Source organism: Cryptotermes secundus, unplaced genomic scaffold (assembly GCF_002891405.2).
Source record: "Cryptotermes secundus unplaced genomic scaffold, Csec_1.0 scaffold117, whole genome shotgun sequence".
Lineage (NCBI taxonomy): Eukaryota > Metazoa > Arthropoda > Insecta > Blattodea > Kalotermitidae > Cryptotermes > Cryptotermes secundus.
The window spans coordinates 1,783,002-1,807,007 of NW_019737981.1; the positions used below are offsets into that span (position 1 = coordinate 1,783,002).

Below are 24,006 nucleotides of genomic sequence, written 5' to 3' on the forward strand. Positions count from 1 at the left end.
CACGGCTTAAAGTCCCTCCCGGAGGACTTGTTCCATAAATTTTTCCGCCCTTAAAAATTCCACGATCTCCTCCGGGTTTGAACCCGCGTACCTCGAGTCGTGAGGTGGGAACGTTACCCCTAGACCACGGAGACCGCTGGGGAGTGGGGGGCATCCCATACTTCGGGATGATTGTTTCTCAGTTCTGGTTCTCTCAGTTTCTGGAATAGCGAGTTCGAGTCCCAGTCGAAGCACTAACGCTTGTCTAAGTTTTCCTGTGCTGTCCTCTGGTGGCAGAGGCCTTGTAACGGGATGATCTCCCATCAGAGGAATCCTATCGTTTGTCTTAATACGGATTTAGAAATTCTGTACATTATAAAATGTTGAGGCTCGAATCGAGCTCTGCCAGGTAGAGGGAGGTGGGGGGGGAAGCCGTGTTGTAACTCCTTCAAATGCGGGAAATATGTGTTTCGAACTTTTATTGCTTTCTGTGTTTCATATGTTATTTTACAATACTATATCAGCTGCAGAGTTTACTTATCCGCGCCGGACGTGAACTCCTGACTGTGAACTCGAAGTTAAGCACGCAGTCAGAAAGCTGGAAGTCTTTATTGTTGGTTTCGTGTTGCCATGCTAGATTCCTGCGTTCCAGTGCCTCCCCTCTCAAAACAAAGACGTTGTGTAGGAAGTCTCTGCAATTACTCAGCTTACGTGTGTAAGGGTGACACGAAGTGTGACCTGGCTAGAAGAGAAATCTCAACAATTCCGATCAATTTCATTACAGTTATATGACAAGTGGCCCCGCGTGCGCAACCAGAAAGTCGGCTTGTAATTAACAAGTACAATACAAACGTTTTGCAACTCTATCGCTTGCCCGTGTTCACGTGAAACAAGTTCTCTGGGTTAGAGTTTGTAGCGGTTGTACAGGTTAAGTCACGCATTAACCAACCCTAAAGTATAGGTTCCTCCTTGAAAATATGAGAGTCATGTGGTAAAAATATCCCTGCTTATTTCAAATCCTAAATCTCTTTACCATGTTCACAAATTCTAACACTGGATTCTTTTTTGAGGCAAATGCATTATCTAAAACATAGGTACTTAGTTAAGTAACTGACCGACCAGCTATATGACTTAGTGGAGCAAACCGCTGAACGTCTTTTAACTTGTCAAGAAATTACCCTCCTTTGTTATAATCCGAAGGTTCATTATCGTTCTCAAAAATGTCAGATATTGGACCCTATTCTAATCCAGTTCAGTCTAGTCTAGTCATACCTTGCTGGTTTAAAATTTATTTCAGTACTGTGCTCCAACGTGTGTTGAGGTATTCTCAGTGGTCAGTCGCCTTCAAATATCTGCACTTGCATTTGTACTGCATTAGCAATACGCTCTATCGAGAGAACTTTCCTGGTAGAAGTTACAGTCATTGAAGATAAAGGTATAGTTCTCCACGGGATAATGCCTAGTGCCCTAGCGGCGTACGAGTGGCGTTAGTATAAATCTCTATTGGAGAAGAGGCTCATCAGATGAATTTTGAAATACGCATAATTAATACTTAATGAGTACAGACCGGGTTTTAGACCCGACCTCTGGGATGCGTGACAGGATAAGTGCGGATAAGCATTGAAAGAATTGTCGGAGAAGTGGTTGCAGCTACATTATGGGTGGAAGGCTGATGTTTTTATTCTAATAACCTATTCACAGTGTGTTATTTCTTATCTCTCTAAACGGACTCAACCAACTTCACCGAACATTCTCTTGAGAAAGGTCGGATGTGAAAACACGGACAGTAGAGAAAAAAGTTTTTTTCTTGTATTCACCTGTTTTTTTCCTGGGGGGCGGGGGACTGATCTATTGTACCATGTCCAAACCTAAAAGCCGGGTTTTGCCACTCTCTTTGCTAATGTTTTTATGCTCTCGAATGTGCACTCCTGGATATTGTTTTATCGAAGCGTCTGATAACTATTACATGTATAAATAAACTAATAAAATAAAATACTGCAGATAAAATAATCAGTGCATGATATATTTGTAGCTACTCACAATGACTTAATAGGCTTATGACAACGAATGTTTTGTCCCCAAATTAAAAAGTGAATAATAAAAATTTGTGTTTCAAGTCCATATTTGCTAGTAAATGACTTTGGTCGTCACCATATGATGGTAGATGAAAACAGTGTCACATCAATATTAATACGCAACCAAAATTGACCCGACGTTTTAAGAACACGGACACTATAATTAGCATAATTAGAAAAACAAGCACTATTACGTAAAATTTTACGTTAGTAAATAGAAACCATAAATATGTTATCCGTTAACCTATGCAAAATAGAATACTTGACACACAAAGAAAGACTAATGATAAAACTATATTCGATATATAATTAATACAAAGTGATAATTGACGTAGGTTATATTTTAACCACTAGAACATTGTCAATTGGAAATAAATTTGAACTTAGATAAAAAGAGAGTAATTTCAAATTCACCACCTGAACTTCTAATATTCTAATGCTCTATAAATGATACGCATTGTATGGTGAATATTAATACGAAAGGGAACTTTAGAGAAAAATACATACGTTTGGCCTGATGGTGAGCAAATATTGGAAACATTAGCCGTATGAGTGACAGATAAGCCTATTGCATGTAAATTATTAAACAGTTAAGGTGTTCTGGGATGTGACGCATGAGTTCTCTAGGTAAATACAAACGTGCTCACGGTTGGTATCTATTTACCAGAACTAACTGACACCACCATGAGAACCCCAAATCTCATAAATAATCTCAAAACCAGTTTCGTTCAGTTTTTAAGGTGTGTTAATAAACCACTTTTCTTGTTTGTGACTGTTTTGAGGTATCCTGTAGTAGAAAATTAACCTCCTGCTCTGTAATTTTAATCCCAGCAGGTATCTTGTTCTCTTTAAATACTGCCGAGTTGGAGATTTCTTCAGGCTGGTTCGTTAAACGAAGCAAAACTGTCGCATCAAAGCTAATCCTATTTGCATATCCAAGCGATAAAACTCATTAAACCGCGCATGAGACGGCCTCTGCACACGATCACCGTGACCTTGAGAGTTTGCATGTTTCTAGTCGTGGTACATAAAAAGCTGTGGTTTAATTGTTGTGATACTAAATTCTATATATTTGACATTATCCAAGCCACACTATGTTATAGTTCCCATAATAACTTGTTTCTTCAAGTTGTATATTTTAAGTAGTAACTAAGATTTTCTGTAGTCTAACAAAATAATTTTATGCTTATTTATATATTGCTAAGCCTTAATTTATTACATAAAATTTAACAACAATGAGATTTATTTAAACAGAAATATGCAACAAGTGTATAAACGTACTTCTTTTGGCTTATTTTGGACTTCACCCATCGTCTGGTATGTAAGAGACAAAAAACCACGACGTTTCGGAAACTGAATCTGTCTCCGTCTTCAGGTGGATAGGGAAANGAATACACGTTTACTTAAAAGCGAAGCCCGAATTGTGTCAGTACTGCGATTCCATAAAATTTACTGATATGGAACATGATTAAGAAGGAGGAGATATTTCATTTTAAATTGTCTAAATAAGCAACAATATGATTTTGATTGTGGCACACGGTAGTATAGTTGGTTGAGGCACTATGCAACAAGCCGGAAGGTCGCGGGTTCGAGCCACGATGAGGGTTTCAATTCACCTAAACCTTCCAGCCTCACTATGGCCCTGGGGTCGACTAAGCCTCTAACAGAAATGAGTACCAGGAATCTTCCTGGCGGGTAAAGGGCGGGTGGCGCGTAAGGCTGACAACCTTACCGCCATCTGTGAGCTGATTGTCTAGAAAATGTGGTAGCCTCGACGTCTCACAACCTTATGGGCCTCCACGGCCTGTTACAGGGATAGTATTTTGTTATACCTTTATGCTTTTGATTACAATACATACACCTATTAATGGACGAGTCCAATTTCTATGCCTGGAAGTGTGTCTGTCTGGGGTGATAATGCAGGCAGCTCTAGGTCGAGCCTTTCCCGTGTACATGTATCGAAAAGAAAATTGCAGTAGTAGATTTTGACATCTTTAGCTACATTATAAGTTTCTACTTTAAGGTTTCCTTCAGCAGATAATGGTATTTTTCAACGCAGACAATTTTCTGTGTAGCTTCACTTGCTGTGTTATATATTCATGAAATTATATTGGATACTGGAAACAAGAAATATTCAGGAAATTTGCGAAGGAAGCTCTTTGGATTTGTTACCGAGTAGACCAAGGAGAGGAAGAAGAAGGAGAAGGAAGAGAAGAATATGAGGCGAAAGCGATAATGAGAGGAAAATATTAATACGGCCCCATTTTCTCTTACTTTCTTTCCTCCTGTCTCTCTGTTCTCCGCTGCAGTGGTCTCTGGTTACAAGCCCGGATTCACTTTCATTAGATAGAAAGTCTAAAGGAGAGCCGCGCATTTAGTGCGCCTAATTGCTGACACGTCGCACGAGGGCTGTACTGTCTTAACTTGAGACAAGCACGAGTAGTTTGTACGTAAAGCCAGTCGTACCCCAAGAGCATCTGCTTCTCTTTGCAGCGAGTGCCGAGCATTGCGGCCTTGTGTCTCATGCAGTGAGGCCTAGGCGTGGTACTCGTTTCGAATCCTATTCCTTCTAACCAAGATAAGGTAATGCCTTCAGAAGGACCGTAACTGCTATGTGTATTGAAGGAAAACTTGATGGAGAAAGAGGAGGGGGGAACTTTGTGACATCACCTGAGATAATCATGAAGTCCGGAGGGGGTGCTAAGACATACGTGCAGAATGTTGATAAGGATTGTATGGCTGAGTTTGTAGGCCTAATGGCTGTGATGTTCTTTTACCACATACTCAGATGTTCCCAAAATACCTTTTTATTTAATTACTTTGTTAATTAGTTGCTTATTTATCTACTAATTAATTTATCTGGGGGTTCGTATTGTGCGCCGATCGCAGTGGTCCCGCGGTCTAAGGTATGAACTGTCTTCACTCGCTCGAATATTGGAATCGTGGGTTCGAGTCCCACTCAAGGCATACATGTATATGTTATGTGCGTTTATTCTGTGTTTATGTTGTTCTGTGTGTAGGTAGAGGCTTTGCGACGGGCTGATCCCCGTCCAAGGGGTCCAACCGACTGTGTATAGGATCAAGAAACTTAAAAAGGGCCAAGGCCCAACAAGGGGCTGTAGTGCAGGCAGCGTAACTACTGGGTACGGGCTGGACGGCAGAGGGGAACAAGTCTGAATCCTGGTAGAACCGTCCAGACCGGTTCTGGGGCCCAACAATCCTCATATACAATGAATACCGCGGACTCCTTCTCCGGCAGGGAAGCTGACCACTCACCTGCAACCAGGGCCGAGTTCAAGAATGCGTACAAGCTAGGTGTATAAAATATAGACCTCATTAAGATTTACTAATGTCATTCAAGATATTTTCCGAAGTATGTACAGTATACAGGTGCCCAAGTAAGGCTTGAAAAATAAATCGTCTACGGAAAATGTTGATTTCACAGAGGAAAATTTCATGGTATTCAGTAGCTTAAAGTTTCCAGTTTTCAGCATTTTACTTCAACATCCTGCTGCATCACAAAACAGTCTTCAGTACAGCTTCACATGTCATTAATTGAATCACCACTTAGTCCATGCTTAGGGCCGCGCCATAGCTCAAGCGATTAGTCGCTGGCTTCCCTCCGCGGCGGTCCGGGTTCGATCCCGGGTCTGGTCAAGTGGGATTTGTGGTGGACAAAGTGGCGCTGGGGCAGGTTTTCTCCGAGTACTTCGGTTTCCCCTGTCAATCTTCGTTCCACCAATTGCTCCACAATCTCACTCACCTGTCATCTGGTGCTGGTACAATAGGCCAGAAGTGGCCGCAGTACAAGGGACTTAGTCCCACCTCACTAGCAGTAAAGACAAATAGTCCATGCTTTCATGTAAATTCAACGACATGTTTCTATGTACTGTTTATGTTGCTAGCCATAGCTGCACATGCGCCATCCCCTTGTATCTCTCGTAGTCATGGTGACGGTTCGGCAGAAGATGATTTAAAGTTTTGTGGCTGACGGAGTTGGAATCAGTTGCATGTGCTCAGCGTTAAGTTTCCGTTACTGCGTGGAGGTGCAACAACAGCTACAACACCGTTAAGAATTGGGGTAGTTCGCCACCTCAAGGAATTTTCGAACATCAGAATGACGAGGCAAACTGTTAACGCGTGGTATGGCATGATGAAAGACAACGTCATTGGACTTTTCCTGTTTCAGGAAACAACCGTGAAAAGTCATTTGGTTCTGGGCATGTTAGAACACTACACAGTCCCACAACTGTCTTGTGAGCCAGCAGGGTAGAACGCACCCAACATTTTGGAAACAGTGTCCATCAGTTTCCGGACAAGAGAATTGAAAAAGGCCATTTCCTAGCATCACCAACATCACCAGACATAACACCAGTAGGATGTTTCCTTTCAGGTTAAGTGAAGAATATTATCTGCGTGAAGAAAACTGCAGAAACTCAATCCAACGACATCGCATAACAGAGGCGATTGCTACAGTGACCGGAGTTGAGCTCCTAGTGATCATGTATCGTTTCGAGAAACTAATGCTGCTTACAATAACAAGTACTGCGTGTAAGGAAAGAACTTCGAGTTTTGTGCTACTGAACTGTGAGATCACTTCGGTATAATGAGCAATTTTTCGCATAAGAATGTTTCGCTCATTTTTCTCAGATATCCCGTATAATTAGGAAGAAAGAAGAGTGAAATAGTTTATGCGTTTTTGCAAATGTGGTAATTAACTTTGCAATAATTGGATAATATCTGTAATAATGGAAATGAAGTCCGGTGAAATATGCGAAGTCTCAAAGAACTCAATAGGAAAATAATTGAACCCCATTTGAAGTAAACTTTTCACTATTTCGCATTTTCATTAGGATATCCAGAACGGCTGTACCGCGCCCCCCCATGCGGCCTCTAAAACAAACGGCGAACAAATAATGGAAAACAAAACAAACGAATAAATCTGACAGAACGTCACAGAATCAAATAACCTGTAAAATATAATGTTACGGAATTTTAAACTATTCACATAATTGATTGGCTGTTTGGAAGAATTCAATTTGATTGTTAATAACTGTGTTTTAATATGATTTTTAGCGTCCAGTATTTGTTTTCCTGGCTGCTGCTTTTGATCAAATCCCTAATTTATGCGTACAGGGGCATTATCGACCAGGTTAAGTGGGTTCATAGCCTCGACGTCATGTCGGGTCCACGGGTTGCAGATAGAGGCGACGGCCTGCAGACACGAAGAATAGCTGGCAGCCACGGACAGTCGAGAAGGAGTGGTCCTCCAGTTAGGAGGGTAAGACGGGGAGCTAGTAATTCCTCGCTGCAATAAGCCAGAAATATTACATAAGTTCTCAGAATTGCATGTGGTAGCTTCTTAAGACCGGAATATAAACGTTCGTATAAAATTCGTTGCACTTCTTACCTGGTTAACTTACTGGTAGCTCTTCAGGAAGGACGATGATCCATGAAATAAGTTTGTTTCTATCGGCTGTAACAATGGGCGACGCCCTCTGAAACCGTCCGTCATTATGTACGCTCACAGAGAACTGTAGATTAACGAATTTTGATTAAATTTGATAATACGCGTCCCAGTACCCCTTCTTGCTTTTGAAACGGGATCGAATTCAGAAGCTGGCCTCCTTTGTTAAACACGTTTTCTAAATCCTCATAAGACAGTCAGGCCTTGTCAGGAAGGTTATAATATGGATCTTAAAGAAATAGGGTTCAAAGATGTTGAATATGTTCAAGTGGTCTTGTGAACATGGTAATGGACCTTCGTCTTCCATAGAAGGCGAGAAAGTTCTAGTTGAAAGACTATTGGTTTCTTGAGAATGGATCTCTAATGAGTTGGTTATTAAGACTAACATTAGGACTCCTTGAGATCAATGTAACAAAAGGCCTCTACCATTACAGAACAAGATTGAAAATGCTGATATAAGCGATGTCAAAACGTGGATTCGAATAAATAAACATTCATATTGGGACATGAAGTCTGAACGTTGGATGTGTGCAGTCAGAGGAGCACCACAGAGACGTCCATTGCTAGACACCGGCTCGGTAGACATGTTTCCACAGCAACGGATAAGCACATAATAACAGAGGAACTGTTGGAGATGGTGATCTCTATTCGGTCCTCCCCGAAGTTATAAAAGGAGGACACGTGAGAACGCTCAGTCCAATAGGAGAGTTCAGTAGCTGTAAGAGGACTGAGACCGGAGTACGAGAATGGAGCGAGTCCTCGACAGTAAGTTGATGGTGAGCTGTTGTAATTGATTGTAATCAAGAGAGATTGTCCAATCTTCCAATGCAGAACCCGTTATTGTTAGTCACAGGACCCCGATCATGTGACAATATGTTTCTTTCTTTGGATGTTATACTGTAAAGTGAGACATTGACATGTTGTCGTTAAATAAGCCAAAGCGAAGTAGTTTCAACCCGATTAAACTTAAATTTACGAAGAACTTGTCTGCATGTAGTACCCATTGCTTAGGACGAAGATTCTTATGGCATGTTTTCCCATTTATAGCGTCATGCATCCACGAGCCGCAATGTGCTATAGGAAAAGGCAGTTGTGCTTGAGAGATGTTTCAGTCGTTTGGTTAAAGATGGTGTGCGGTTATTATGAGACTGGGAATGTGGTCCCCATTTGTCATGTCCCGATTTCAAAGACCACTGCTCTTACATCTGGCCAAGTGGAGAGAAGTTTCTGAGAAGAAAACTGCTCGTGTGGCTGGAAGTTTCTGTCGCCGGTGTGGTTCTCTGCGTTATTTGCAGGATCACATCGTCTTCGGACGCAAAACGAAAATTTGGACTTCCGTGTTTCTGAATTAAGCTCGGTTAAACTTAATATTTTAGAGTTATATTTCTCAGATCCTTGTCCTAGGAGCGGTCGAGGATCTAATTCCACGGTACTGCGTGTATTTGGAAATGTGGTACTCGCCAAGCTGGTCAATAAGCATTCCGCTGATTTTCGAACCCAGAAGCTCGCCACTACACCTTATCCTGAGCCAGTTGAATCTAATATACACTCATACGTGTATAACTTTCTTTCAGTAGCTCTTTCAGCCAATTCAGGCCCGAGACCTCTTATTCAGTTCCCTAACCATTTTACACAGACTGCAGGACTCCCTGGACGAGTGATCAGCCCTCGCAAGGCCGCTATCTAAACACAGGGATACACAAACGCAGCATAAATCCACACACACCAAACATCCATTCCCTGAGTGGAATTCGAACCCACGATCCCAGCGTCCGAGTGAACGAAGACAGTTCATTCCTTACGTCTACTGTGTCCGGCAGGCCGCGCCATAGCTCAAGCGGTTAGTCGCTGGGTTCCCACCCCGGCCGCCCTGGTTCGATCCTGGGTCTGGTCAAGTGGGATTTGTAGTGGACAAAGTGGCGCTGGGGCAGGTTTTCTCCGAGTACTTCGGTTTCCCCTGCCAATCTTCATTCCACCAATTGCTCCACAATCACCCTCGCCTATCATCTGGAGCTGGTACAATAGGCCAGAAGTGGCCGCAGTACAAGGGACTTAGTCCCACCCCACTAGCAATAAAAGAATACTATGTCCGGAGCGCTCATGTAACTGTCAGATTCATTGTGATATTATCGTGATATTAGGCGTGTATCTGCCATGGTGTGTCTCCACTTTAGAATTGCCGACTACAATTTAGCGCCTTCTCAAGCTTGTCATGTGCCTGCCATCTCATCCTTTAATCTCTGTAATAACAGTTAATGACAACAGAATTATGAAGCTCCGCAGTGCGTCATTATCCTCATCCTCACTTAATATTCTTTCCGTTTAGGTTCTAATATTCTATCAGCAATTTGTTCTCAGACACAGCAAATTATGTTCTTCCTTTGCGGTGAGATGTCAGTGTTATAGTTGTACTCTTCTAAGTGCACACGTAGCACGGATGGATGAAATGAGTAGTTTGGAAGGAAGTTCTGAAATTCTGTAGATAACGAAGAGAGACACAGTGGCGACAGAATTTTCTGATTGTACGAGGGTAAGTCAGAAATTATCCGCACTTTCTCCATAACACATCTTTAGGTTTGTCACACTGCCTCCTACGCATGCATTGTTAGAGTTGGTACCACTGTGGTCACATGATCGAAGTTTTACCTTGATCGCATCATTTTCCTTGATGCTGTGACAGTGTAAACATGGCCGCTCTGCTATCAGTGTGCACCAATGATTAACAAAGAATAGTGATCCGATTTCTCTGATTGGAAGGTGTGTCAGGGGCTGAGATTCATATGTGGGTTCATCACTATGAGCCAGAATCCAAAAGCCAGCGTATGGCATGGAAACACCCGGGATCACAAACGAAGATGAAATTCAAGACTCAATCTTTCGTGGGAAAGGTGATGCTAACCGTTTTTTGGGGGGGGACTCAAAAAGGCCTATACTGGTAGACTACCTGGAAAAAGGGTGTACGATCAACAGTGCAAGATACAGTGATTTGCTGGCCAACAATCTGAAGCCAGCAATTCGTACAAGCAGTGTTCATCTTAGAACGCTCGTGCAGTTGGCCAGGTGTTTGAACAGTCTTTGAAATCAGAAGATGGCAAATTTGAAAACCTATTGTATATGGGATTATAATATGAAGTTAGAGTCTGTTGAAAGGAGGTGGGAAATTGCGGACTTGATTAAAGTTCCCAGAACTGGTTACAATGGTGGAATTTTTAGAAAATAGCAATAACTATTGGATTGAATAAGGCCAGTGAATTTCGTGACAGGCTGAGGGATTGTATGCATTTAAATACAGACCGCTCAGTGAACATTCAGTTGGTTTGTAGGTTCTCACACCGGTGGTTACGAAGAGTACTGCTGTCTTCTTGGACATAACGCCGTGTAGTCCGTTGAAAGTTAATCGACGTTTTGGAGAAATATATCGCCTGCTTTACACTTATTTTCATGCTGGTATCTTTGCTTGGCGTATTCTTCGACCTTGCAGATGAAGGCGATGGGTTTCTCCGAAACGTCGGTTGACTTCAAACAGACTGCACGGCGTTATATTATAGAAGGTAGTACTATTCAGTTTATTTCTGTAGTATTTAACGTAAAACATATCCAGAAAGGGGTACTATTGCTTATTTCCTATTGCCTGGAACATCGAAAGCGATCACGTTTGATACTACGCTCTGGTGTAAGAGTGAAATTCATTCGTAAAGGAGGAAATTTTCTCTCATGTACTAAACAATTAAATGCGACTTAGGTATATTTTTATTGCCATTACAATGCACTTAGTCTCATGTTATTGTTGCTGAGTTCCGAAATTACTGGGCAACAGGTGCAGCTGATTTTCACGTAAAACGTACAGCGATGTACAGAGTGTCCCACAACTCCCAGGGGTAATGATTTTATAATTCTGTACACGGTGAAACAGCACCCCTGGCAGAGCGTCAGGAAACTCAACTTTCCTACTACTTTGTTTATGTCACCACACGAATTTCACGTACCAGTTTACGGTGATACATAATTTATCATCACAAAAATACATTTCGGAGTTGCTATAATTTTTTTCTGAAAAGTTTAATTTGTAAGCCTACGAATAGTTCATTATTTAAATTGCTTTCTCTGTCACCGTAAAGGCTTAAAAAATACAGGCAGTGTTTTCTGTTGTGGTTTATTTTCTGATATTGTCAGTATCTGACTATGTAGCGTCGGATGATAGATGGATAATGAATTGGAAGGGATTTGGAAGGAATCGGTCGTGGTATACTCTCGGGATTTTCCAGGACGGATTGTGGAAAACCATGAAAGACTTCACGTGTCCCGCCGAAATTCGAACCAAGAAACCCCAGAATAGATAGTTTCACCGACCTGCTTGGTCAATGTTGATAGTATTGTCCCCATATCCCAAGTTAATTTTGCTATGCTATTGCCGCGGGGAAGGGCCACCAATTTGGTATTTTATTCGTAATCAGTTTCTCAAAATTTGATGAATTGATGCTCATAATGTTAATGTTTATATTTAAATTAGGGGACAGACTGACAGGTTTGCATGAAACTGGCTAATAGAGTTCGAAAGCGAGAGCCCTATTCATGTGGAACCCAGAAAGTGATACGCTTTTATATTTCTTGAATTACTTTTCCTTTTCTTTTTTTTCTTTTTTTTCATTTTGTATTTTGAAAAATAGAGTTGAATTTTCTTTAATCGTTCCTATCTTCCCATTTTTACCTCATTCTTTCATTTCATTTTCTTTCCTTTCATCTCTTTCTCTTTTCGTTTTGTTTATTTCGCCCTGTGGCACGTAAAGGCATGTTCAATTAATCCGTTTCTACACATTAACTAATTCCTATCGTAGTGCAATTCATATCGTCAGGGCGACGTCTGAAATCACTGTAAGTTCAACCTGAGTCCGTCAGTGTAATGTAGAAATGCCTGCAAGAGCTGTATAATTCTCAGTAGTGAGAGGGTTGAAATCGCTATTTATAATCGCCGCCTGGCGTCGGGCCATGTGTACTGTGTCAATGAAAATATGGAGCTATATTGCTCACGTTCGTCTCCCGTTCTATGTAAATAGCGACCTTATGAAATAGTGAGAGGTGTATATTTATTACGTCTGCACTGAGAAGGCTAGCTCAGCGATAACGAATCTTACTCCATGCAGGTAGTTTTATGGTTCGAGGCAGTCTGTTACGGTTTTCCTCAGACCCTACCTCTCAGATGAACGTATCGTCTCCATCTTCAGGGTAGAAGAAAAAAGAAGAAAATCCACGACCGCGTAACCAGCGTGAGTAGGTGCTAACAGACTAATGTCGAGTCGAGTGAACCCAGGATATACACGGCGCCACATCCCAGAAGACTGCGTTCTCTGAATTAAGTGGTTTTTCGTCTTGTAGACAAGGTTTGTAATTACATGTTCATGATTGAGTTACCCTAACCTGGAATGCAGATAATTTGCATAATGGGATCAACACCAGTGTCGGGCTTTCCCGTTGTACTGGAGAATGTGTAGCTTCTGCCACTAGACAGTTATATCTTTAGTTAGTTAGTCTGCTGGGCTGTTCGTTGCTTAGTCCGTTAGTTACAGGGTTCGAAATACTACTGTGCTCCTGAACTCTCCTGTGTTCGTGAAATGAAGCAATATGTGTCAATTTAATTGTCTCACAACGTTTGTTGTCATTTCCGGATAATGCTACTATATTTAGAGAAAATATTAATTTTAATTGTTGTGCATGTACACATATCTGTATGCAGTTACGTGATATTATTGGCCCGGCCACTGATACTAACATCGGGGACAATTGGAATTCATATAAATAAAATATAAAAGTTTATGACGAAGGTACATCGGAACAAATATTATGTTTCTGGACATTATCCTTCGTCCTGTCTTTATCTAAAAATTCATATAGTTCATCTGAGTGTTACTCAATGACTGTGCTACTCAAATAATGTTGTGTTATATATACAGTTTTGTTTGGATAATTTGTTTTATTTTCTGCATCATAGCCCGAATCGTGCATCTAGTGTTCTCTGCGGCCACCTGCTCACGCCGGTTCCTCCTTCGCCGATTTTTCTACTCTGAAGATGGAGACGATACGTTTCCCCGATACATCGGTTCACACAAGATCTACACGGCACCACATCCCAGAAGACGGCATTCTTCATAGTCACCGCCGTAAAATCCTCATATCTTACAAAAATTGTTTTATTTGTATATGGCGGCGGACCGCACAGAGAAAAGCAATTATTTATGGGAAAATCCTGTAAGAAAATAAATAAAATATTCGTTTATGTGAAAAAATAAAATAAGAAGACAAAAACAATAAGTATTTACAAGTATGTATGACGACGGACTGCACAGAGAAACAAACCAACAATATTCGCTTGAAGGGACTGACCACACACACTATTAAAAAATGAGAAAGAATTACCATGAAAAATTATTCTCACTATAGAATGATTTCAGTTCTATAAATAGGTTGAGCAATATTTTGCAGTATTAGAAGTACGATTTCTTATAACTTTCTTTTGTTAGTTATTGTTTTCGAGCTGGACTCGAGTCTTGACGTGAAGGTTGCTGAACTGGCCCCGGGGCGATATTTTTGTGTCCGGTAGTATTGCGTCTATAAGTGTTGGTCACATGCTTCTGTTGTGAAGACGTGTTCAGTCAGGCCTGTGGAGTGCTTGAAGAAACGTCACGATGGTTTGGTTTCCATCCTTCCAGTGATTTTTGCGTTGTTTAGTGAGTGCGTGAGTCTGCCTGGTTTTGCGTTTCTTCGCGTAACACTCAGAATATTGTGGTATTCGACCGAACACCATTGATGGCTACACAGATAAACTCATCATACTGACGCATTTGCTATTACTACAGTTCAGTTCATATTAATTTTGTGCGACTTCGACACTAGGATCACGTGGTCAATATCCGTTATACTATGGCAGCGTGGTTCTTAATTATGTACTGTCATGTTATTGTATGATCACTTGTTCAAATTTCCTGAGTTCTTTCCACTGCTGAAAATGAAACCATGGTTTTATTCTAACTAACATATCTCTTGCCCGCTTACATTTATTCTGGTTATTAATCTGATCAATATGCCGGCCATATTTTGATGGTCTGCAGCTACTTGACAGTATCCATCAAACTTGTAAGTAAAGTCAATAAGAATTAGGAAACTTGATATATCTAGCCTCTTTTTAGTTCTTTGGGGTGAAGTGAGACTGAATCCACTTGGTACATCGGCCATTATTTGGCCTGTCATACCAGCCCCGTATGATGGATCATGATGAATTGAGAGCAGTCAGTGGAATGAGAATTGGCTGGGGAAACCGAAGTACTCGGAGAAAACCTACCACAGTGCCACTTTGTCCACCACAAATCACACATGACTTTACCTGGGCTCGAACCCGGGACGCCGCAGTGGGAAGCCGGCGACTAACTGCCTGAACTATGGTACGGTCTGAACTTCATATTGGTATCAGTAGATCTGTTATGTACTAAATTTCTAGTCATAATAGTTGGACCTATATGTTTATAGTACCACTATGCTGCAGTAGTGGTCTGTGTGTCAGTCGCCTCCATGATGACTTTTCGGTTAGCTGATGGACTCACATGACGATTGACATGCAAAAAATGCCGTATGGCTCATTCCATCCTTAAAATTTATTATTTCCTATTGTAAACACAGTGGTAACTCGGTAATCCAATCCCATGTTAATCCGAAAGCCCAGTAAACAGAACTGGCGTACAGTACAAAAAAAAAGGAACACCTCCAGAAATTACAAATTTGGTCTAATTACGTACTTCCTTACAGTAAATATGAATTCTTATGAAACACGATATTATGGGTTAATGCATCTGCCTCTGTGGGTGGTGAAAAATGTTACCGCTTGCCATGAGCCCAAAGAGTAGTCGAACACCCGCGGGTTCCAGTAATTTATATATGAACTCTACCTGTAACGTTTTCGAGTAAATAATTTTATCAGAAAATTTGATTATCTTCTTTGAAGAGTAGTAATTTGAATGATTAGATTGTTCGAGCAGTACTTTAATTCCTTCGAATACTAGAGGGTGCGCTATAATTCAAAATGCCCACCCTGAGAACTTGTGGTATAGGAGAGACACTTGTGCCTCAGACGCCAGTGTCCTCAAATGCTGAGCGATAACATATCTTCGAAAAATATGCTGTGTTTTCTGTGTATTTCACAGCAGTAACATGGTAATTACACGTGGCCTGTAATTAACTTTGGATATGATGATGATGACAAGTGAACTACGAGTACAAGGAGATCTGAAATTGTATAAGGCAAAAAATAATACTGACTCCCACAAATTCAATTTGAGTAAATGTTAACAATTGCAAGTATGGCTACGTCCCTAAAAGTCGACGTTGTGTACGACATAAAACGTATTAAATATATACAGAAATGAATTATTAAATTCAGTAATAATTAATTTATATTGCCTGCTATTCTTACTGACTTTCGAAATTTGAATTATAAATGTGTTATGAGTTCCTCCCAGCAGTTCTTATTACTTGAATTTTAACGTAATTATCGTCAGAATGGTGCTAAAGAACAAGAACAACTCACGCAGAATTACTGGGTTTTTTGGACGTTTCCATCGTCCGGAATTCTAGGATATAGAAAACTGAGTAGGTGTCTTCCTTCCTTCCTCACTTGAAGATGGAAACAGATCCAGTTTCCGAAACGTCGTGTTTTCTATTTCCTAGAATTCCGGACGATGGAAAAAGTCCGAAACCCCAGTAATTCTGTGCCTTATCCACCTTCGTCAGAACACTTTAGAATCTACAGGAACATTTCAGTCAGTAAACTGAGTAGGCTCACTTTAACGAGTTCGGTTCTGCGCAGGGTCACTTGTTCACATTTCTCACCACTTTATCAGTCCGGTTCTGGGTCCCAGCTGGCTTCATATCCGAATAGGTACCAGGATTTTCTGTTGGGGCCTAGTCCGATCGTCCACTTGAATCAAATTCCGAAGCCTACAGTTTTGCCTACAAACATCATATAGTATTTCAAAATAAAGTCATGTGTAATCACAGACACCTTTAACTGAAACATTTAAGACGAGTACTGGCGACTGCGCATGCGTTGTAATAGACCATCTCGTAGTTATAAGCTGAAGTTCAGGGCACTTATTATCCTCTCTGATCCATTAATGGTCACCTCCTTTAACACGCACAGTGGAGTAAGTTGACACTTCAAACATCCGTGAAGACGCCAAGGAGTGAGACGGCACCCGCTGCTCAACTGTTAACAATTCATGAGCTTCACTTATACACCATGTTGAACTACAAGGATTTATTCTCACGGGTGTGTACAAATGTTTTCACTTTTGGGGGTAAATTAATATTCCGATGTACATTCGGGAGGACGAGGGTGAAGGATTCACACCATATAGAAATGTGCTTTAACTGATATTATTAATTAACTTCATGGCACAGAGGCTTCCTTGAGGAAGTTGGCAGTTACAGTGATGCTTCCATAGAACCAGAAAATTTATTACCATGTTCATCGAAGCCCACCCTTGGACCATATTCAGAGTTAGCTGCATGTTTTCCACCACTCTCACAGTAAATTTATCAAAGTTGTATTTTAATATTATCCCCTCATTTATGCCTAGTTATATCGGGTGGCCTCTTTCCTTGAAGTTTTTCAAGTAAGTTTTGTTATTAATTTCTCACTTCAACCATTCTTGCTACATACCACGACCATCTCATCCTTTTATTCTAATTATCCTAATATTGGTTCAGGTTAGATCCAATTTTCTCTACTCTCCTGTAGTTCCTGTCCCTTTCGTTCGTCTTTTCTCATAAGAACCGTATCTGTATTGCGAAATCCAATTGAATATAAAATTATGACTTACAACATTGGCTTGACAGACTCTGATAAGTGACTTCACCATTGACTGGTTAGTAATCCCACTTAGAATTCAGCAGGCATGCCATTCAGATCTCGGTCCGAAGACAGTCTGTCCTGACGGCCGTTGTTCGCTCTTTCCTCAGTCCATCCTGGCAAATGTCGGAGTGGTATCTTAAATCAAGCCAAGGCTGCTCGCTTCCATATCAAGAACGAAGTTACACGACTTCAAGAGTCGTGAGACAGTGAAATATGGCCATGAGTCCCGCCGGACTCGGAACCAAGAATGATTCTGCTGGCGAGGGCCAGAAGCAATTTACCTCACCCAACCGAACCTTCCATATCGTTTCAAATTGTTTATCCACAAATCATCACCTAATTCGACGCTATATAATTTTGCAGTTTAAGCCGTCCATAAAGAAATTAAGGATATACCAAAATAAAGCCATGAAGTGAGAATTTCTGAGAAGGTAACAAAAATACATAAGAAGAATTACTTCTTCTAAGAACACGTCTTAACTACCTAATTTCAAATCAGATCTGCTTTATCGGCATAGATCTGTTGCTCAGACCAGATCACGCAACTGCACCAATCACTTGTGACTCCAGGAAAAAGATGCGGTTCTAATATCTGCATAATAAAGAAGTTTCTTGCTTGGCAGCTTCTACAGAACGGTGGGAAAGAAAACGGTGACAATGAAATAATTTTAGCATGAAATAGGCGTGATCATTTCATTTCTCCCCCGTGGTGATCCCTTGCTCACTTCACATCATTCATATTTTATGGTGAATGCAAGGACAAACCAAAAATAGGTTTATCTAAAAAATCTCTATGTAAGCTACCGTGCAGTTTCCTGGAAAGAGAAACGGGAAAGTTGGTTCTTTCAACTTTCATTCTGATTTATATTCGGAAGGCGCTCACGTCGAAACTCGGCCGGTATACCGTTACCCTGGCCGTATCTTCCCGTTTTTCCTTACTTATTCCGAGAAAAAAGAGGGACAGGACTTAAAGTTAAGTTTCAATCGCTTCCTTCCATGAAAAGGTTAAACTATCCCTGTAATAAGCGGCCTCCGTAGTCTAGGGGTAACGTTCCCACCTCATGACTCAAGGTACGCGGGTTCAAACCCGGCGGAGGGAGGGACTTTAAGCCGTGGGTCCCGTGTCGTAGCTTTACGGCACGTAAAAGAACCTCATGCCTCAAGGAGGCCTCTGAGCCAAATTATAAAGGACATTTCCCGCCCAACAATAGTCTCTAACGTCTCTAGTAGATGGGGGAAACATCTAGATACCGCTGAGCCAGTAGAGGCCGAACTCGCTGGCTGAATCGGGACTGATGGCACGCACCAGTATCGGTAGGGTATAGAGACTGGTAAAATATCACAGGGGGACGTACAATAGACCATTGGTCGCGGTGCATGGGGAAACCCACCCTCTCCAATAATAATAATAATAATAATAACAATAATAATCCTTGTAACAGGCCGTGGAGGCCCATAGGGTTCTAAGAGGTCGAGGTTCCCACATTTTCTACACAGTCGGCTCACAGGTGGTCGTGAGGTTGTCAGCCTTACGCACTGGCCGCCCTTTACCTCCCAGGAAGATCCCTGGTACTCATTTCTGTCAGGCTGAGACGACCCCAGTGCCATAGTGCGGTTGGAAGGATTGGGGCAATTAAAAAGCCAATGACCTCATCTGGATTCGAACCCGCAACCTACCGGCTTTTAGCATAGTGCCTGAACGAACTACGTTACCGCGTGCCCCCCCCCACATATCTCCTANTTTCTTTATTGCCACACCTTGTATATCATTATTCACTACTCGTCCTACCATTCGACTCTACTGATCTGTAAGCCTAGTCTGAGCTGCTCGCAGCGTACTTAAATATACCAAGGTACAGGATGTCCGTTTATCATCTGGTATTTAAAAATGTTGTGTAAATTCTGTGTTGTTGAACGCAGTTCTGTGTAACTGCCGCAGATCGATCTACGGACTTAAACTAAAATATTTTCATTGCTATGTTCCCGAAAATCACCAAATTTAAGTAAATGAAGAATAAAATTATTCAGAATCTTGGTTATATTTTCTGCAGAAATGGCTTCAGTGTCTGATTTGGTGGCAGTTTTCAGTTGCTTAATTGTGCGCGGATTTTTCTGAAACGTCAGGATTGTCCCCTAGTAGCGCTCCGCATTATCTCGCAAAAGTGTAACATCTCGCTGTTCCAGCTTCCAACTGTGGCTGACTCAGCTGCACATTTACAGAAACGAGGACAAGTCATCACGTCCAGGCTCGCCATGGAGTGCTGGTGGAGCCCCCAATCTGTTGTGCTAAACGTCGCACGCTTTTCTTGGTCTTGCTGTTATTCCCTCCCGTTCTGCACTAACATCTTCCGTACGAACAGTTGCCCTACGTTTATGTCCCTTTGCAAGTTTATCACGCACACTTCCTGTTGCTGTAAAATTCTCATCGATGTTCTCTCTGCACTGCAACTGGAGAACCACCAGAAGAATAAAACGTTCGATTACGAACCCTCAGTGATCCGTCGCAGACGACGCCATAGTGTTACCCATTTCAGCGTTGCCATCTGCAAGAAAACAAACTTCCCAATTGTGTAAAACGATCTATGGAAGTTCAACATAATTGCGTTTAGTACAAGGAAATGATATAAAATTTGATGTATCAGATGATAAAAATATAAAGCGAATATCAAAAGACGTACAAAGGTGCACTCCAGTGAAGTTCATATCGTTACGTGTTCGAGTGACGATAGACGGGGGTTTGGATTGTTAACTGGATTTATTACACAATTTTACAGATAATTATCACACACAAACCAATGTCCTCGGTCAAGTNTTTGGATTGTTAACTGGATTTATTATACAATTTTACAGATCGTGAATACATTTTACAGATAATTATCACACACAAACCAATGTCCTCGGTCAAGTTGCCTGGTAACGAATTCCAACAGAAGACGTTCCTCTATATCCAGGTTCACGTCTTTGCTGGATGTCGTCCATCTCACGCCAGCCTCTGACTCTGTCTCTGACTCTGACTCTGTCTACAGCTGGTATTTCGTTCCCGGACTGGGCTGACTTCAAACTGTCAGCCTTCAACTTCAGCTGTCAATTTTCGGCTGGATCCTGAGCTGAACTAATTCTCCACGCAAAACTATGTCCTTAAGTAGCTTCGGTGGGGAACGCATAGAAACACTGCTACCAACATTTCCTCCACTCTTGCATGCTTACCTTGCTTAGCGATAGCCATGGTACTGTTGCGTGTTTACACAGCCGTTGCCTACAAATTGGCTATTTTTCTGGCTACTTCATTATATCTGCGAAACCTTATGTCACAATATGTTTTTCAAATATGTTTTGTAATTCTGTATTCCTTATTAATATGTGTTCTCATTTATTAGAAATAACAATATTTTGCTGTGAAACTACAGTACAGATATCACATAACATTGAATAAAAATATCATTTTCCTGTATGTCATTAAATATTCACTATACCGGGAAAGTTTCGTTGTGAGATTTATAATTTTTTTTTTTTTTTTTTTTTTTTTTTTTTTTTTTTTTTTTTTTTTTTTTTTGATTTTAAATATAATTTTAGAGTGAGTTNAGTAATATGGTGTAGTCTGTTTACTAGTGAAGTGTATATATGACTTTAAATAGTGTGGTACATACACGAAGATGTAAACAATTTTACCCCCGCCATATGGTCGTAAACAGTACTATTCATTGTTAGTGTACATAATGGACAGGAATGATTTTGTACTTATTTTTCTTTCCGCCTTCTCTCTTTCTGTTTCCTTTGCCGTGGGTCCCACTCGGAAAATATGTTCGGCCCCTTTTTCTAAGCTGTTAGTAATGCTGGCCAGACTATGCGTCATAATTCCCTCGTTTGTTTCAGGTCAGGGCTCACGGCAGCGCGAAGGCCCCGGACAACACCAGCAGGTGAGTGACACGTGGTCGCACTACTCTTGTTACACTTTTGCATTCCTGTCAGGAGCTCGGAGATATGAGCGCGTTTCGTAACAGTGGGTTAGAAAGAAAGCATTCGCATAAATATCCCCATTTCTATCAAATATTGTTGTGTATTTCTATTTCAGTATGTTGATTACTTTTCTGCATCCTACTTGAATATTTTCTTGTTCCCACTTCATAGGATTGGGTAATATTTAGGATCTGAGGTTCTCACAGCGATGATTATGAAGAGTTTATCTCCTGAGATATAACGTGTGTATTCCGTTGACTTTCACCGGACCACACTGCGTTATATCCCACAAAATATGACTCTTCAGTGGACAACATTATCTTGTAAGATCTGAGGCTTTCACGGCGGTGACTATGAAGAAAGCAGTCTTCTGGGATTTGGCACCGTGTATATGTGGTGTTAACCGACGTTTCGGAGGAACGTATCGCCTCCATTTTTTCTTCTACCCTGAAGATGGAGGCGATACGTTCGTCCGAAACGTCGGTTAACACCACATATACACGGTGCCAAATCCCAGAAGACTGCTTTCTTCAACATTATCTTGCATTCCACTCACATTCTGGTCATCCTTTATCAAAGTTAACATGTCTGGTTCCTGTCATTCCCAATTGGGAATGACTCGGCAGGAACTGGTCGTGACTTAATGGAGGTAATATTGAGAGACTGAGGAAAACCACGGAGAACATCAGGATGGCCGGTGTCCCGGCCTAAATTCTAAATAAGCATCTAGGAAATGCAAGTCTCTGTTCATGTTATGATAGTACTTACAACATAAAGAATTTTATGCTAAAAATAACGTGATTGCGCAAAACGATCGCAAACTCATATTTATTTTTATGTAGTTATTCTAAGCGTCGTCACGATTTATGCTATTATGTAGCAGGATTTTCTTCGAAGAACCAGACAAATAATTGTTTTTGCTGCAACAAATGAGGGAAAAAGAAAGTGTTAAAATACCCGCGTTATGCATGCGGGGCCAGAGGGGCAAACCCCACGTAGCTGTTGTCACCAGGAAACTTGTCGAAACAGGAGTGCATTTCAAAAAGGAATGATACGCAGTGCTCCCAGTTCTCAATCGATATGCTGGTGATACAGGATGAATAATTCAGGGTACAAAGTTACTTATTCTCTTTTCCAAAACCGGTCGATTCCATTTTTCTTTGCTTTACTGTGATGGTCTGATACCATATTCAAGCAGCACTACGGCTTTGTCTGAATGAAGGCTTAGAAAATCTGTACAACAGGGAGGTTATGGTTCAGATCGGGTTCTAGTTCAAAGCTGGGACTGCTGAGTAGGTTATAGGGACGTTTTGCGATGTTCTGATCCTAAATCCATGGAGTTCTACCGCTTGACGCAATATAGCTTTAGATAACCTCTAAAATACTGAGAAAGCCGAGGGGTCGGGTCGTTCTCCAGCGCAAAGAAGAAACGTTGAACTGAAGGCAGCGGTCTTATGATCGTTCGATGCTCAAGTCTAGGAATTCTACTGCTTGATTTAATAAAAATTTAGGTAATCTCTGCAACACAGGGGAAGTCAAAGGTAGAATTGGGATGTTGTGAAAAAATAAACTGCTCAACTGGTGACAGAGTCCTTTTGATGCGTAATCCTGCGTCCAGCATGTTCGGAAACTTGTAATGAGGATCTGGGTAGCCCCTACAACAGAGGAGTTCAAGGTTCAAGTCAGTCTGTAGCAAAAAGAAGAAAATACTGAATTTGTGGTAGGGGCCTTATAATGGTTCCAGTCTCAACTCACGGAGTTCTGCTGCTAGATTTGATAATGATCTAGATGTCTCTAAAATAGAGGCGGCCTAGGCTCGAATCGGTCTCTGCCACGAAGAAACGGGTGAACTGGTAGTAAAGGTCTTCTTATGTTGCTTCATCTCTCTTTCTTATGACCACTTTACATCCCAAAATCTTTCAGTCACCTTTCCTTAGCCACGGGGTCTCGCTGTATTGAATAGCCCCCGCTCCACGGTTTTGGCCAGTCACACCCTCGCTACACACACTCACTGCACGCTGCCATATCTACACAAGGCCTTCAGAATCCCTCAAACATTAACCTTTAAAATGGTAACTGAAATACTTGTCGAAACACTGGATAATTTTCAGAATTCTTATCCCCTAAACCATCAGTCATGCAGGTTCTAGTATTATTGGGGTTTCGGAAGAAATGTGTAGGCATGTTTTTAAGTGAGGGGGGAGGTGAAATGAGTTATGGACATGTTGCACGAATGAAATGAACACCTGGTGAGGCCCTTTTCCTTTTGGGTCTCCGTTCTTCAAAACAGAATTTCTTTCTAGTTCATTACAGTTTTTCTTAGAGGTGAGTTCCCTCAGGACTACGAGAAGTTTAATTAGTAGCGACCGCCGAAATATTTAACGCTGTGAACGCTAATACAATTTATATTTTGACACAGAAGTGATTAATGAATATACAAAAATCCCTTGGGAGAATGCGGCTACTGAAAAACTGCTCTGCAAGTGGAAAAATCTGAAGGTAAATTCATCTCTGTATTAAGATATACGAGTATAGCAGGTTTTGGGGCAAACTGCACATTCCAGATCGCACACCTAGACAGGGGTGAGTGTTAGGCTTCGGTCTCTGGCCCCGTTCCCCCCCCCCCCCGG

General features: G+C 41.3%; 1 protein-coding gene across 14 annotated transcripts in view; it reads left to right on the plus strand.

Annotated features, from left to right (window-relative positions):
* Window positions 1-24,006, plus strand: part of LOC111870569 (delta-sarcoglycan) — a 451,374-nt gene that overhangs the window by 356,447 nt on the left and 70,921 nt on the right. For 3 of the 14 annotated variants that reach the window (XM_023862958.2, XM_023862967.2, XM_023862957.2), the window contains one exon: window positions 21,293-21,336. In XM_023862958.2, the coding sequence (XP_023718726.1) occupies window positions 21,293-21,336 (44 nt within the window). The other 11 variants (XM_023862963.2, XM_023862961.2, XM_023862962.2 and 8 more) reach the window with 11 other exon arrangements.